The following is a 17,662-nucleotide window of genomic DNA, read 5'->3' on the forward strand; positions in this document are numbered from 1 at the left end:
CTTTGTCCCTGCATCAAACGTGTTCCTGGCATCTGGCTGGGGCCCAGTTTTCCAGTCTGCTGGAATGCCCACCCGGAGGCTGCAGCCCTTTCTGAGGAAGAAAGCTCTCCTTTCCAAATTATGAACCTCATTGTTTCTCCACTCAGTGCTGGGGGCCCAGTGACAGGAAGGAAGCCGGGTTTGCTCAGCCACTCCTGCCTGGAATAGTGCTTCTGCGACACAGAGCTGGGCTGGCAACAGACGCCGCTGTCCTGCCCCTCACAGGGTGAAAGCACAGCCCAGACCAGGCCCTGTGGGAAAAGGAGCCCTGTCTGCTCCGCCCAAGCCTCGCAGAGCAGACCTTCTCTCGCACCGAGCTGGGTGAGGACGGAAGCAGATCATGGCTCAAATGCCACAGACTCTCTGCTTTGAACAGAAGATTCTTGATTTCGTGTGTGCCCTTAGGAAAATTTCTAGAGGCTATAACTGGTCTGTTGTTGTTTTTTAAAAATTTACCAATTAAATTATTTTTCCATTGGGAGGAGAAAAGTGCAGAAAGGCCTTGAAGGAAAGAGTGAGTTTTAGTTGAATGAGATGAAGGAAAGGGAGCATTTCAGGCGGGGGGACTAAGCCAACCACAGCAGTGAGGAAGTGGGGACCTCGAAGATGCCACCTGGACTGATTCGGCTACTGCACTGGGAAGTGGAGGCGCCACTGCATGGACGGCTCAGAGGCAGGTTTTGGAGGACCCTCGGCGTCAGCCTAACAGATCTGGTCTTTGGATAACAGGGAACCTCTGAAAGCTTTGAGTGAGGGAATAACATGGTGGAAACTATTTTAAGAACAAAAACCTCCACCTTAGGCCGTGTTTGCTTTGCTGTATCAATTTTTTGTTTTTGATAATTTATTTTATAAGTATTTTCTCTAGAATATTTTGAAGAATTCAGCAGAATTAAATTGTAGTAAGTTAATTCACTTCAGACATCCAAAGTTTTTTTTGCTGCCATTAATGTTTTTAATTGACAATAATTGTACATATTGATGGGGTACAGTGAGACATTTTGATCCACGTACACAATGTCTAATGAGCAAAGCAGTGTAATTAGCATCTCCATCACCTCTAATATTTATCATTTCTTTGTGTTAGGACCACTTCAAAATCCAGGCTTCTAACTCTTTCAAAATACACAGGAAATGGCCGGGCGTGGTGGCTCACACCTGTAATCCTAGCACTCTGGGAGGCCAAGGTGGGAGGATCGCTCGAGGTCAGGAGTTCGAGACCAGCCTGAGCAAGAGCGAGACCCCATCTCTACTAAAAATAGAAAGAAATTATCTGGCCAACTAAAATATATATAGAAAAAAATTAGCCGGGCATGGTGGCGCATGCCTGTAGTCCCAGCTACTCGGGAGGCTGAGGCAGGAGGATCACTTGAGCCCAGGAGTTTGAGGTTGCTGTGAGCTAGGCTGACGCCACGGCACTCTAACCCGGGCAACAGAGTGAGACTCTGTCTCAAAAAAAAAAAAAAAAAAAAAAAAAAACAAAACACAGGAAATTACCAATCTTGGTCACCCTACAGCGCTAGAGGCCACTGTGCTCCCAGGCAGGGCTCACGGTTGGTGGGAGCCCCGCCCCGCCGGCGTTGCCTAGCAACCCACATTGTGTCATCACATCCTGAGCGACTCAGTCTCACGGAGACCGCGGTTGGAGGACAGTTGGCGGGATCCTCCGATGGCCACGGGCGCCTTTCTGGGAGCGACCAGGTCGTTCTCCAACCCCGCCGCGATGTCGTCCTGGCTCGGGGACCTCGGCCTGGGCCGGTCTCCGGGTCCAGCGAGGGGCAGCCTGGCGTCCCTCCCGGCCACGTTTCAAACTCCGTCAGGGATGTGCTGAGGGCGGCAGGGAGGACGTGGGAGCGGAATGACCCCCCTCCGGGAGAAAGGACCCTGGCGCCCGCGTGCTGTCTGGGATGGGAGATGGAAGACTCGAGAGACTCCGCCCTGATCTGGCAGAGACGCAGCGAGCATCACAGCGTCACATAAAGCAGCCATCTACGAGTTACCGACGTCAGCCAGGACAGAAAGAGGGAGGAGTCAGCCGCCTTGGAGCGACACAGGTGGCCCTGCAGGGTCCGCTGCGAAACCGCAGTCAGCCGCCCCCTCTGCGCGGCCGGGGCTGCAGCAGCAACCACGGCGCCAGCTGCCCTGGGCTGTGGGCCCAGTCATCGTACTTCAGCTCTCCGCGACGATGGCACGGACTGTGCTGACGTAGTTTCATCACAGCAAGAAGTGAACAGATAATCAAATGAAGTTTCAAGACTGGAGTCTGTAGTTGGCCACGGGGGCATATTGCTCAGACTTCCAAAGCACAAGGAACAGTGCTCTGATCAAAATGAAATCTGTGAACTGCAAAATATCATTAAGGAACTTAAAACAGAAGGCAAGAAATTGATGACCATTAACATGAAATGTCAGTATTGCAGAACGCCGCATGTCACAGAAGTTGACAGACTTAAGTCGTCGGCATCAAAAGGAATTAAATGACTATGAAGAACGAATTGAAGAACTAAAGACTTGTTACACAGCAGGGTGGCTCTGGAGTCACAGAAACGGATCACTTTAAAATCCATGAGATGCGAAAAAGTATTCAAGTTCTACAAACTGAAAAAGTAGAGTCTACAAAGAAATTGAAGAACTTGAGGATAAAAGACATAACTAAAAAGTTATCTTCTGTAGAAAATGACAAGACATGTTTTGAGGAGAGACCGAGAACAGATAAGTGTGGAGAAGAGACAAATAATTGTGGGATGTGAAAGCTGAAATTGGAATGTAGGAAACTGCAGCGCAGTGACACTGTGACACAGAAGGAAAGGATCTGTGTGCACAGAGCACATCAGTGGAGAACGTGTTCAGACTGCGCCAGGCGCTGTCTGAGGTGGAAAACGTCTCACTGAAGACAACCTGAATCTTAAAATGCAAGTCCAAGTTTTACAAGAAGAGAAGTCATCATTAAGTCAAGAAAAGGAAGAACTTCAGACATCACTTTTAACATGGAACAATGAGTATGATATAATCAAAAGTACAGCTATGAGAGACACGAGTTTGGGTTCAGAATTACATGACTTAAGACTTAATTTGGAGGCAGAGGAACAAGAACGTCATCAGAGTATTATTGAAAAGGAAACACTGATAGCTGAGTTGGAGGAACCGGACAAACAGACCAAGTAGCTGGAAAGGACATGATTTTGATGAGAGATCAGCTATCGAAACAACAAAATGAAGGAGATAGCATCATCAGTAAACTGAACCTAGATCTAGATGATAAAAAGAAGCAACTTGAAGATGCTAAAATGAACATGACTAAAGAGATGTGCAGAAAGAAAAGTTAATTCAAAGGGAACTGGCCTCCAGTGATCCTCCCACTCCACTCTCCCAGGTAGCTGGGATTTGTATTGGTTATGTGAACTTGGTTTCTTATAGACAATTTCTTCTGAGCTACCGGTTTTTGTGAGCAGGTTTTTTTCTTTTTTAGAGACGGAATCTCCCTCTGTTGCCCAGGCTGGAGTGCAGTGGCATGATAATAGCTCACTGCAGCCTCAAACTCCTGGGCTCAAACAATCCTCCTGCCTTAGCCTCTCAAGTAGCTGAGACTACAGTTGCATGTCACCACACCTGGCTAATTTTTTCATTTTCTTTCTTTTTTTTTTTTTTTTTTAGAGGTGGAGACTCACTATGTTGCCCAGGCTGGTCTCAAACTCCTGGCCTCAAGCAATCCTCACACCTCAGCCTCCCAAGCACGGGGATTACAGACGTGAGCCACCACACCTGGCTAGGTTTTTCTTAAAAGGCTATTACATTTAATATATTAGTTCTGTGTCTTCATTTGCTGGGAATTCTGGGAGCACTACATTCATGGAGGTGCTTAATTAGTGTCTACAAACCAATCAGAGGACAGCTCCTATTTTAAGAGACTGTCAGCTAATTTATGAATACCTTTCAGGGGTAAGAAAATATTTCACACACATAAAGAAAAGGCAAGACTTTTCTTAATTATAGCCAAACAGCCAGAGTGTTTACAGCTTCAATTTTACAGCATCAGTCATTGGTCAAAAGTAAACAAAAACCCAAAAACTCATCAGTCCAAAGAACAAGATATCTTCCTAATTAATTTGGAGTCACAGAGGAACAAATAAATAAAAACATTCTCTGCTCTCTCTTACCCAACAGAGAATAGATACCCAGCATCTCAAAAGAGATCACTAAATAGTCAGAACATAAAATAGATTCCCAAATATTACTGCCACCCATGAGGAATAATTTGTTGGCCATGTACAAACTCTAGTCGGATATACAGAGGATGTTCTCTGGCTACTCAAGCACGCTGACTTAGTGGTCCACTACACACCAGCCACAGGACCCATTTATGGAAAGGGACAGAATCCAAACCATGAAGGGACCAACAGACTTGACCACAGTAAAAACATGGGATCAGAGGAAAAAAGAGAGAGGAGGAACGAGAGAGTTGAAAGTTTCGTTCTATTTCCAGTTTGGATTCATTGGGGAGCCAAGGAGAGACATGCCCGGGGTCACACCCCATGAGGTTTTCAATTCATTCTGACAGGTGAGTCCACGTGGACATTCTGATGGGGGCTCCAAAACTGCCAAAGTATAATTATTTTTAAATTAAAGCATGATTTCCATATGAATACAAAGTGAGCAAATGTCAAAGATTTATTAACTCATTTATGAGGGAAGAGCAGGTTGATAAGGCTGGTTCAGAGTATTTGAAAGACAGATGCAGAATACAAGGACTGGATTAGCACGAAACAGATGAATAGCCTTCGGGGCACAGAACTGCAGCCTTTGGGGGTATCTCCTACTGAGCAGAAATCTCGCGCATCCATAAGCACAACGATCTACAAGTTAGCGTGTGACGTCAGAGTCTTAGTCGTGATCAATAGTAAAAAGGAACAGTGCTCTAGAGAACTAAATAGTCTTTGGGGGGCTGTTAATGCTCTTGGATGGTGCTGAGGGGACTTGGAGTTATCCTTTGCCTCATTTCCATGTCTTGGATAGTTTTCATCGTTTTTTATAGTCTTAGCACTGATATTTTATGGATAATTTTTCCTAGGAATTCCTCTGACAGCTGAATGCCTACTATGTGCTGAGCACCCTGCCGGGGAGTAAGGTGAGTAAGACTGACCCTTGCTTTCGCGAGAGTTGTAGTGAGAGACAGTGTGTGAACAACTAAGTTCAATAACCTCCTGTAGGTGCTGTAATACACAGTCTCCACGGAGTCCAGGGGACACATGGAGGGCATCAGGCCTCCTAGGAGACCAGAAAGGCATCACCATGGTGCTGGGAGAACAATGGATCAAAGGCGAGAAGGTACCAAACAGCCAGTTAGTGTAGCAACCACTGATTATGGCCTTTAGTTACACACTGTTCTGATTTGTTATTTAGCTGTTTCGGGTAATATCAACATTTTAGCAACATCATATGCTTGGAATAGGGAAATGCTGGGAAGTATAGGAGATCGTCTTACACTTCGTTGCAAAAACCAAGAGGCAGTGTGTAGCTGATGGGATTCATAAAACTCAGGAAAATTGACATTTGGAACCCCAGTTTCAAATACCAGCTGTACCATTTGCTGGCTGTGAGATCTTGGGTGAGTTAATTAACCTCCATGAGTCTTTTGTGCAAAAGGGTCACAAATCCGCCCATCACAAGCACCATGAGGTACAAATGAAGAGCAGTGTTTACTTGGGAACTCACAGGCAGAAAGACAGAGTGCAAAGATTCCCTGTTCTTCTGCCTTCCTGTGGGGAGGGGCTGGGCTGGGCGGGGCTGGCTGCTGCTGTGGTCTGGGTATAGTTTGAACCCACGGAAGCTCATGTTGAAATTTGGCCCTCAGTGTGGCAGTGCTGGAGGTGGGGCCTGGAGGGGTGCGCGGGCTGTGGGTGCAGGTCCCCTGTGAATGGTTGGGGCTGTTCTCCAGGCAGTGACCAGAAGGCCCCTCGGGTTCCCCCTCTTCACACATGTCCACATGTCCACTTCCCCTTCAAGCCTCTCCACCACTGCAGCGTGAAAGCCCTCACCAGAGGACAGGGCCGTGCCCTTGACCTCAGTCTGCAGAACCTGAGCTAAATAAATCTCTTCTGTTTATAAATTACCCAGACTTGGTTATTCTTTTATAGCAACACAAAATGGACTAAGACAGCTGAACACATCACGCAAGTGCCCCACAGGAGGACCCTCCCATATTCACACTCTGTGAGGGCCTGGGTGCGCATTGGGAACACTTAGGTGAAGCCATAGCCATGGGAACTTCCCACACTAGGAGATGGCCTTTTTAGAATTAGGGACCTCTAGATGCAACCTCTGGTCTCGGCCGGTCAGACCTGCGGGCTCAGCTTCTTGACAAGCGTATGGGTGCCCTTCCAAAGCCATCTGGGCCTGACCCCTCATCTCCTCTGATATTGGAGCTTAATATTAAAACCTATTCCAGGCCGGGCGCGGTGGCTCACGCCTGTAATCCTAGCACTCTGGGAGGCCGAGGCGGGTGGATCGCTCGAGGTCAGGAGTTCGAGACCAGCCTGAGCAAGAGTGAGACCCTGTCTCTACTAAAAATAGAAAGAAATTATATGGACAACCAAAATATATATATACAAAAAATTAGCCGGGCATGGTGGCACATGTCTGTAGTCCCAGCCACTCGGGAGGCTGAGGCAGTAGGATCGCTTAAGCCCAGGAGTTTGAGGTTGCTGTAAGCTAGGCTGACGCCACGGCACTCACTCTAGCCCAGGCAACAGAGTGAGACTCTGTCTCAAAAAAAAAATAAATAAATAAAACCTATTCCACCAGGTCATTGTGAGGCTTTAGTGTAGCAGCAGGCACTTCCTGAATGGCAACCGTGTGGGTTGTTTCACCAGCGTGGGCTTGAATAAACCACACCCCTTTTATTTGTCATAGTGATCTCTCCATTTCACCATGCCCAGACTGGCCCATGATGTCTTTCCTGGGCTCCTCCTACTGAAGCAGGAGCCAGACGCAGGCAGGACCGCTGAGGCTGAGGCAAGCCCTGACCTGCAGGGGAACGCCACGCAGGGAGGGGTGCTCACGACCACTGCTGAAGTGCATCTGTGCTGGGAAAGCCACATGCACAGCAGTGTGGCCCCCGCCCCTCTGTGGCCCCCAAGCAAGGACCTAGTCCCATCACAGCCACAGGGTCCACCCTCACTCGCAGCTCTAGCTTGATTGAGGCCACCCCAGGCACTAGATTAGAGAAGACGAAGGAGACAGGAGGGACCCTCGTACAGAGAAGGGATGTTGCTGGGAAAACTCGTGGCTTCAGAACAGTTTGAGTTAATATTTACTATATTGTAGGATTTCTAGACACTGATTCCAGCCACCCAACCACCCCCATCTTCAGGGCTTGCTGTCATTGTTTGTGCTTTTATTTCATTACTTGGCTGGACTAATTTAATGAAGTTTATATCTTCTTCAGTGTAAAGTCTCTGATTTCACAGACAGCGCAGCCCTGCGCACGCACACAACCACTGGGCTCGGCAGCAGTTTTAGCAGCGCCGTCTGCCCGCTTCCCGGGTCCGTTAACCTGCCTGCCTTCGGCGATGCCACACTCGGCTGTTGGGATCCAGTTGCCATTGGATTGCTGTGTCGTTTTTGCCAATACTCTGAGGTCCACACTGCTCCACAGACTGATTCAATTACATTGGGCCCCTATGCAGGAGTGGGCTTTGAGGCCAGTTTTTGAGGTTTGATCTGACCCCAGAAGGGTCCTTCTTTCTCTGGTTCTCTCTGGTAAATCAGCTGGCCTACAGTTCAGCTATTGCTGTCAGGGAGCTACCAGCTTCCTCTTAATTGCTTACCGCACAATTCTCCATTGTTTTCGAGAGCAATGAATTAGGCTTGAATTTCCCCACACTGTTCCCAAGTCAATTCCTTTGGGGAAAGCTTCAGAGCTCTCTGTTCTTATAACCCGTATCTCCCCTAGGAAAAACCTGAGCCAGGGCTCCGGAGCTAGGGGTGAGGAGAGTGGCCCGCCTGTCTAGGACTGACATGCCGGCTATGTGAGCAGACAGCAGCCTCTGCTCCTCTTGGCTTCCCTCTCCTGGCATGGAAACTCCACCCTAAGAGTGAAGTAGGGACCCCAGTGTCCTGGGCCTGCCACACCGAGGGTACAGCCTCCAGCCTGAGTTGGACCTGGGTAGGGGGAGTCCCTGACCTCGTGGCTAGACCGTCCTCTGCAACACAAAACTGGAGGGGCATGAGAAACCCCGGCAGCCCACCCCTCCCTGGGAGACCCCTCTTAGAGTTGGGGTGAAGGGAGCACTGTCTTCTGAGTTACAGTCGGGGGAGCTTCTGTGGCACTGAGTTGGGATGGGGGGGCTGGTTAGGAAGAAAATGGGTGTGGCAGAAATGCCACAGACTCCTATGTTCTTACGGAGATTGAGTAGATGTCCCTGAATGTTTCTTCATTTGCTGTATTTCCTTAGGACAATTTCCAGAGACTTTAAATGCTTGTTTAAAAAACAATTTTAACCAGTACGCTGGAAAGTGGGTCAGCAGAGCCCCTCACGCAGCCACTGTGGAAGTCATTCATCTGTTCACCGTTGGTGTTCTGCAGTTTACCTCACCAAAACCAGTTTTAAACAACGAAGTTTATTTGTATCCTTTAGAATATTTTAAAAATGAAATTTTGATAATCTCAAGACACAAAATACTTTGAATTTAGAAAAGAACAAATAAAAATTCTCAATAGATTTTTAGTTTAAAAAATATTTGCCATTCAGAAAAATCAGTAGAATAAAGCCATATCCAAGGTAAAAAAGATATTAAGACATGGAATTATAAGAACATTACTTTGAGCAAACTTTTCCACTGAAGCATAATAATTGTTTTGCTTATTTGAAAATCACTGTTTGCTCTTCAGTCTTCTTTCATGTGAGTGACTCTATTCTAAAACACAACATCATATAAAACCATAATGCCCAGAAACACCAGTTACCATCAGCCAAGCGAAATGTCCCTCAATTCACATTACTCTCCCAATACCAGGAAAAGGAAGACCAAGCAGGCAAATGTGTTTTTTGGTAAAAATGCTGTTTAGGGTGGACTATCTGTTTTCTTTTTATAGATCAAACAGATTTTTAAATGTATTATGTTGCTTACTACTGACTTTATAAAAGCCATAGATGTTGTATACATGTATGATTTATTAATAATAAAAGATGATCAGGGAATATTAACTTAAGCTTAAAAAGTCCATATCATGTGAAACATTCATATGCCTTTACCATTATTGTTATACTTCTAAGAGTGATCACACAAATTATAGTTAGAAAAAAATCCTCTCGTACTTGGACTTCCAAGTAAAAAGTTTTGCTAGTATGTTCTTACCACAATGACAGAATTATTTTTAGTACATGTAACAGGTATACAATTAGTAAACATTTGAATTGTTTTTTAAAAATTTAAAATTTCAGTTTGGAATGTGATAGTTCAAACTAAGCAGCAGTTCAAAGTGAAGTTACATTTGCATTATAAAGAAGTATAAAAGGAGTGGCAACTGATTCTATTCTTAATCTCGAAATCCATCTTAAAGAACCTCAACAGAGGTTAACTGCTTAAATGTAAACGGTAAACAGAGAATGGATGACCACTTACCAGAGATGCAATGGAAAGGTTTGGAGGTTACACTATTGTTCAATAATATTTAAATCCCTTCCAATTCTAAAATTCTATAATTCTATAATTCTCCCAGCAGTTCTATTAAGAAACAATTACTTCTTGCAACTATGGCCAGATTATGTCACATAAAAATGGAAATTTTAGTATCTTACTATATGTGCTTAGAATAAATTTCAACTGCCAGCAAATTTCAAACGCTGCAATTCACATGGGTCTTCTCCCCATTTGATCCAGATTGAGACCTGGTCCCCATTTCAGACTGAGTTTCACCATGCTTGAACAGAACCTATTTTAGCCTAAATGTTCTACGTTTCTTGGCAATGTTCTAAACAGTAGAAAAAAATGAACTTTAAAAACATTTAACAAATGTTACATCTCAAATTCTGAAATACACACCTGCACTTGAACTCCCTATATTAAACTATCATGATAAATTATTTAAATGCAAGCAGTTGGTATACGTGCTACTTGCTCAGTTCTCTCCAAATGGAGATTTATGTCTATTCTGAAAAGAAATTAGCTTCAGGTTAAATAATGCTAAGATGCTAAATAATTATGATTACCACTATTATAATCTAACCTGGATTCTTGCTTCTGGGGACACACACAGAGAACAATTTGACTTTTATGTAGAAAATGATTTAGGTTGAAGATATATACTTTTCAAAATACCCACATATCCTCCAGGAATTGCTAGAGAAATTTAATGTAAGAACAAACTACTTGAAGAGACTTTGTTAGCTTCTAAAAACAGTTATGAGTTCCATGAATAACCAGTAAAAGTCCTCTGATTCATTAGTTAGTTCTAAATGATGTTATCAGACTATGTAACTTAAGTAATCTTCTAAATCATTATTTCTGAGATACTGGTTCATAAAATATTAAATCTCCATGAATCAAAGTGCTATCCACTGGCAGCCATGGCAATTACAATGAAAACCAGGTCTACAAAAGACACTTTTGAACATCTTTAATATTGTCTTAAAGGGTCTATTACTCTTCAACTATCTCAGTGTACTCTGAAATATAAAAGTAGTAATTATAGTGGAACAGTTATTCTAATTCTAAATAGAGAATTCCTATAGCAATGTGTTTACTCAGAACATATTTTCATTTCAAATAATGCAAGATTTCTCACAAAGTCAGAACACAACTCACAGTTTGAACAGAAACCTCTGTGCTTATATCAACATTCAGTAAAATAAACACTATCTATTAGGTTGCTTTTGAATATAAATCACTTATTTAAGTAAATGGGATATAATTTCTAACTTGTGTTAAAAGTGAAGAAATAATTTATTATGGGATGCCTTGACCAAAATCAATCAGTCAAGTGCAAGATTACCACATTAGGATACAAATCAAACTCTACTAACCCAACACATTTGTTAGAGACTTGGATGCAGATACTACCGTTGGGGAACTGGATGTCCTTTAGCTAGGGGGCAGTGAGAGGAAAAAAGCATATCACAGGTCAGGCCCCAATTTTAATTACTTCATTGATAACAATGCCTGATTTTATTTACTGAAAAATGTTTCTTCCACTGAAATACACTTTTAATTTTATAATGCTAGACAGTGGGGGAGAAAATAGGGGCCCACTTGTTAAAAATCCATTCTTTGTAAAGTTATTTATTGATTAGATATGGGATGACTCTTCATTTTCTGCTCTGAAGACAACTAAATCTTTTTTTTCCCCAAATATTGACCTGCCAATTTTTCCTTGACAACCAATTCAGAAAGATAAATGAACCTTCTGAGTTTACAAATAAGAATGTATAAGTGTGTGTATCCTATGATCTGACCCATACTTCTGATTTAAAGTATAACTAAGTTCTCTCAACAGACAGTATATTCATTTTAAATTTTAAACTTAAATCATCCTTAACTTCACTGTTCTCATTCTCTTTGCATTTTACTTTTTCATTATCTCTGTAAATAGTCAAAAAACAAAAATCCCCAATCTTGAAACCAACTTACATTGGAGGTCTGAGGTTAGTTTATAACTTTTAAAATATTTTGTTAAAATGTAAAAACCCTGAAATTACAAACAAAAAATTTTATAAGTTTACAGTATATATCGAATTTATTTTTTTAAAAAAATATTCTGAATTGTTTTTATATAAGTAATCAAGTGTTATTTTTTTCAAATGAAACTCCTTTATATGCTAGAAGAGGATATGCCCCATTAAAAATCATTATACATTTCATTTTTTTTTTATGCTGGTACTTCAACTATTTCAAAGTAGTCATTTGGTAGAATCACATAACCTCTTTCTGATACGTCGTCTTTCTCCTTCTGGAAGTGCACAACCTCCTTTAACTTCTCAAGCTGTCGTTCTTGTCTTCTGCATCGCTGCTGTGCAGTCTTTAGCTTCTTTCTGAGTTTTTCAACTTGCTGTTCCAGCTGATGAATCCTCTTCCTCTGGTGCATTGTATCCTCCACAGTGTAGTTGTGGTCACAGAAAACTGACAGGTTGTCGGGGGTCTGAAGAGGAGGCATTAGCAATCCAATAGCAGCATCCACCTGGGAAATGGGAGGTGTTGCAGGAGCGGGCGGAAGCTGTTCCTGTGGCTCCAGAAGATCTTCCTTCTAAAACAATAACACAGAATATGCTTGAATTTAGTGACTAAAAATAATAGTCTGAAAGAATTAATCTGTGGAATTTAAGAAATATTAGACTTTTTTTGTGAATCTGTGGTATAGAAACATTCCAAAATGAGAAAATATTTTCAGTTTTAATTAAAAACTTTTCTACCTGAAGTAGAAGTGTGATGCAAGAGATATAATGATTAAATTTAATTAATACTAAGCACTTAAAACTGAGAAGAAAAAAGTACTTTGAAACTAAACTGTCACTGACAAAGAAAACCCAAAACTTATCAACATACAAGTGGCAGTATAGAGTGATCTTTAAATAAGTTACAAAATGAAACTGAGTTTCTTTAAGTGAGGATATTTAACTTTAATAAACTGTATTTTGGGTTTTTAAAAAGTATATCACTGTCAACAGTGGTTATTTACAGGTGATGGGTTCCAGGTACATTTATTTTCTTAGCATTAACTCCTAATTTTCTAAATTTTCCACAATGAACACATTAATTTTATGAATAGAAAACAACCCAATACTTTAAAACACGTATTACCTTGTCATGTGGTTCAGTACAAAGAAATATCGTGGGGACGGCGTTCTCCTTCAGTAACTTGTTGTTGCACTCCCTCTTAAAGCAGTCTGGAGTGAAGTGCTCGGAACAAATACTGCTATACTTAGTGGGCTTAAAGTTTTTTCTTCTGACAGCTGCCTCCCATTTTTTACAAAGACTGGGTCGAGTAAGAGGAAACCTAAGAAGAAGACATAATTCAGTTCTCTGACTTCATTTAGAAAAAAAAAGGCACCCAAACTTTCCAGCTTAGGAAAGAACTATCTTACATTGGTGTTAATATTCTAAGGAGTATCTGATAAAGATTAGCTCCAGTTATCTATCTTATTTATTAATGTTTAACTTTTCATATTGAGGACACTAAAAGATTCAAGTAAAATATATACTATAGAATAAATCCACAGTCATAGTTTTTACCAGTGATTTTGTCTGCTTCACAAAAAAAACAAAAATTGTTCATAAAATTTGAATTAATCAAATATAGGGAATAATTGTAAAAAATAAAATTATTTATTTTGATTCATCTCTTAATCAACTGGGCTATATTCATTAGGTCCAGGTAAATTTATGGTGATTTTACTTTTCTAGGTCAAGAATTTGGTACACTGGAGGATTAGAAAAAAACCAAAGAAGGATGTTTCAAATCTATGTTCCACGGTTTCTCTTCCATGTAAGGTATGCTAGATAGAGCCCGAGTCTGCCACTATCATGAAGATCTAAGAGATCTTTATGGCTGCCCCTTTTCTTTGCAAAGCATAGCTTTCTCCACTGACAATATATAGAAGCTGGGAGAAGATATACGCCTAGAAAATCCTTGCTGGAAATGGCCTCTAGAAATACAAACCACGGTAGCAATCACTGGCAACATTCAGTACTGAATGGCCCAAAGACTACAAATGCTCAGCTGCTTGTGAGGTTCTGTCAGGGTATTTCCCATCTACTCCTCCAAAATCTGTTCTTTTAGGTAATGGATAAGATGCAGGGTAGCCCTTTTGATTCAGTCAACTGTTAAACATCAGCAGAAACACAGTATTTTTGATATGTGAATGTCACGTGCCAGTGCAGCACTTTCCGTATTTTCAGATTCCCTCTGACATGTGTGTGATCCTGTCACCATCGCCTGACCTATTCCTACACTTTGGAAGTACCTCAGTTTTCAGAAATTCCCACTGACCAAGAGGTAATATTAAGACACACTGAACGGAATGCTGTAAGCGTTCTATCCCCTTCTCTGAGGGGAAACATCAACGCTGGAGATCTCTCTGCTCTAGGCACTCTTGTTTCTACAAGGTCCACCTCACATATAAAGCATAAAAATGCATCCACATCCCCTATTAAACATGAACAGCTCCCACCAAAAAAACTGAAGGAATACTTAAATTTTTCCCTTTCTAATTATTTAGCTATGAATAATTGATGTAATTTATCACTGGGTCTGATTTCTTACCTATCATATGTGCATAGCTGGGAATTCTTGCAAAGAAAACCTAACGTAAATGTGGTAAAATTTGTAAACAATACGGCTTGATGAAAATGTCATTTCACATTTTTCAGACGGTTGATATCATTATGAAATTTAAATTCTGCAGTTTTCTTTTCCTATTTTCAACAGAATATTTTTTACCCTAGGACTCCAACCGCACTACCTACTGGCTGAAGTAGCCCGAGAGCTGCGGGGCAGCTGCTCCCGCAAGGGCCTCCCCACTGCGCCTGCGAGGACCTTTGCTACGGCCCAGGTTATCGCCGCTGTGTGCGGAAATGATAACGCTTTATCTCGGCAGTACCAGCTTTCTCTAAAACTCAGGGGTCCTTAAAGGTTGGTTCCTAGAAATTGGGTCCAAAAATCCTCCCTGATATCCTGGCCAAAAAACAAACAAAACAAATCAATCCTTAAACGGTGCGATGCTGGCAAGGACGAAAACCGTGATCTCTGCGTCCTTTCGCCGGCCTTCGCTTCCCCTTCAAATGCACCGGAGGAGCGGCGGCACCAGGCTTCTCCACGCCTCTGCCGGCGGCAAAATCCAGGCGTCCCGCGAGCCCGGAACTCGCCGGGGCGGTTCCTCGGGCGCCAGAAACGGTCGCCAGACACGCCCCGCCCCTGCCCCGCCCTCCCGTTGGGTCTCGCGCGGACACGCGCCGGCTCCGCCCCCAGCCCGACCGGCCGCGCGCCCCCGGCCCCAGCTGGGACGCCGAGGCGCGCAGGGAACTCACTTGTGGAAAGAAACAGGTTTATCCTTATCGTATCGGTTCTTGCAGCCGTAGGCGGAACAGGACTGCACCATCCTTCCGGTCCTCGGTCACTTCTGCCACCCCAGAAGGCAGGTGAAGCTGCTGTCAACGCCGCGCTCGGCTTTGACACCCTCGCTTCTCCTGTAGCTTTGGTCAACAGTCACAGCGACAATAGCCTCACCCCAGGTGCCTAATGTGCCCGTTTTGTTGTTTGCATTAGCAGAAAGACCACAGCCATCGCCCGTCTCCCATCTCCAAGATGGCGGAGGCAGCTTCAAGCTTACCTCTCGCGAGGAGTTCGTCCCACTGTCTCTGATTACCCCCGAGGTCAGAGGTAACGTTTCCTGGGAAGCAGGCTATTGGCTGAGGCCAGGTGTTTCCTGCGGCGGGTTTGGCGTTGCGGAAGTGGGCGGGGCCTGTGGGCTTCCGGCTGGGCAATGGGGACCGCCTGGGGGAGGAGGCGGTTCTGTGAGCGGCCTGAGTTCTCGGCCCGGCTGGTGGGACCTAGTAGTGTTCCCGTGCGTGAATTTATCCGGAGTGTTCCTGGGACGGACGAGTGGGAAACAAACAGGGCCTGTTGGAGAACAAGTGTAAAGCTGGGCTATTGTCTTGTGCACATTTCTTTAAAAGGGCGGCCACAGACAGGTAATGAGTTATAAAACTTCGCGGAACCGTCTCCCGGACCGCTGATCTTTGTCCCATTACCTGTCTCTTCAGGTATCCCAAGTCTCCATGAGAGCCAAGGTGACAAATGTTGAGAAATGAAAGAAGACACACCGCAGTGTCTCAGTTGCCAAGGCGGAAGCGTTTCTGAAGGCTCTTCGCTGCCGTGATCTCCGTGTGCTGTGCTGGAAATGGCGAGCTGCTGCGGCGATTTTCACGTTCGAGAGGTTTTTGCCTCCTTATTCCCTGCCCTTTCCCTCTATGTAGATCTGAGCCTGCAGATCCGGAGAGCGGTCTGTTAAGTAATTCCATGGCCCTCTGCTCTACTTTTTCTTAAACGTCGGCGTTTCCCCAGGGTTCCATCGTCTGCCCTCCTCCAGCTGGACACCTTGCTCCTTGAACTCAATCAGATACCGTGATTCCCTAATCTTTTACTTCCGTGTAAATCTGTTGAGCCTTCTGTATTATCATCTGTGAATTAACCGTTCAACAACTGTCTAGACCAGAAACTCTGGCGTCATCTTGGATTTTTTACCCCTCACTTTGAAAACCCCTTGATGACCAGGTTAATTTTATAGACTAAATAAATACCTCTTAAATCCATTCCTTTCCATCTGCTCCACTGTTCTTTATCAAGCTGCAGTGGTATCTTACCCCTGCAGCAACCCCTAATTGTCCTAGTCTCCAGTTTTGCATCTTTCCTGTCTTCCATAGAAACTGATTGTTGCTCCCCTGCTCATATCCTTCTGAGCCCACTCCCTGTACTGAGTAAAATCTTGTGGTGAGCTATAAAGCTCTTTAGGACCAGGTACTTCTATTTTTCCACCATCATCTGCCTCCACCTGTCCTTAAACTCTTCCAACTTTATGTCTTAGAGGGCTGGCTCTTTTCTGGCTTCTTTAAATAGGCTGTTTTCCCTGGCCTGAAATGCCCACCTGTCCACCCTTAAAATGTGGCCTACGTGTCATCTTCTTCAGCAAGCTTTTCTTACTGTCTCTTCCTAGCCTCTCCAACTAAGGCTCCTCGCTTGTTGTAGTGGAATCTTGCACTTATCTCTGTAAACCACTCTGAAACATTGTAATGTCTGCATACATGTCTGTCCTCATCAGAACAGAGATGCCCTTGAGGATAGGGATTGTGTCTTAAGTTTGAAACCTCAGCAGCTTGCAGTATCTGGCATACATTAAGTATTCAGGAAATGTTGGTTGAATCAAGGGGTCCCAGAAACTGTGTATCTAAAATAGGTTCAGAGCTGGTGGCTCATGCCTGTAATCCCAGCACTTTGACAGGCTGAGGTGGGAGGGTTGCTTGAGGCCAGAAATTAGAGACCAGCCTGGGCAACATAGCGAGACCCTGTCTCTACAAAGAATAAAGAAATTAGCCAGGCATGGTGGTGCACACCTGTAGTCCTAGCTGCTGTGGAGGCTGAGGTGGGACAATCACTTGAGCCCAGAAGTTTGAGGCTGCAGTGAGCTATAATTGGGCCACTGTACTCCAACCTGGGTGACAGAGCAAGACTGTCTCAAAAATAAATCAATAAATAAAATAGTTCATAGCCAGACATACTTCAGAGATATCGTGGGCTTGGTTCCAGAACACTGCAACAAACCTCGGTTTCCCAGTGCATATAAAACTTACGTTTACACTATGCAGTAGTATACTAAGTGTGCAATAACACTGTGTCTCAAAAAATGTACATATCTTACTTTAAAAATACTTTATTACTAAAAAGTGCTAACAATCATCTGAGCCTTCAGCAAGTTGTCATCTTTTTGCTGGTGGAGGTTCTTGCCTCGATGTTGGTGGCCGCTGATGGATCAGGGTGGTGGCTGCTGAAAGGTGGGGTGGCCGTGGCAGTTTCTTAAGACAACAGTGAAGTTTGCTGAATTGATTGACTCTTCCTTTCACAGATTTCTCTGTA

At 43.7% G+C, this 17,662-nt stretch overlaps 1 protein-coding gene and 1 long non-coding RNA gene across 3 annotated transcripts; one reads left to right on the forward strand and one right to left on the reverse strand.

Annotated features, from left to right (window-relative positions):
• Positions 1 to 10,651: 10,651 nt before the first annotated feature.
• THAP1 (THAP domain containing 1) lies at positions 10,652 to 15,131 on the reverse strand. 2 transcript variants are annotated; one of them, XM_069485310.1, is made up of 3 exons: positions 15,061 to 15,131; positions 12,835 to 13,030; positions 10,652 to 12,280 (listed from the first exon to the last, which is right to left on the reverse strand). In XM_069485310.1, exons 1-3 carry the CDS (start codon positions 15,129 to 15,131, stop codon positions 11,906 to 11,908), a joined length of 642 nt encoding a protein of 213 aa, XP_069341411.1. In that variant the 3' UTR covers positions 10,652 to 11,905. The 2 variants fall into 2 exon arrangements, with proteins under 2 accessions (XP_069341411.1, XP_069341412.1); XM_069485311.1 differs by lacking the exon at positions 12,835 to 13,030 and having other exon boundaries at positions 12,136 to 12,280.
• On the forward strand, positions 15,107 to 17,449 carry LOC138393817 (uncharacterized). Its single transcript, XR_011235246.1, has 3 exons — positions 15,107 to 15,171; positions 15,306 to 15,412; positions 15,796 to 17,449. It is a non-coding gene; the product is annotated as an uncharacterized lncRNA (long non-coding RNA).
• Positions 17,450 to 17,662: the final 213 nt, after the last annotated feature.

This window comes from Eulemur rufifrons, chromosome 12 (assembly GCF_041146395.1).
Source record: "Eulemur rufifrons isolate Redbay chromosome 12, OSU_ERuf_1, whole genome shotgun sequence".
Classification (NCBI taxonomy): Eukaryota; Metazoa; Chordata; class Mammalia; order Primates; family Lemuridae; genus Eulemur; species Eulemur rufifrons.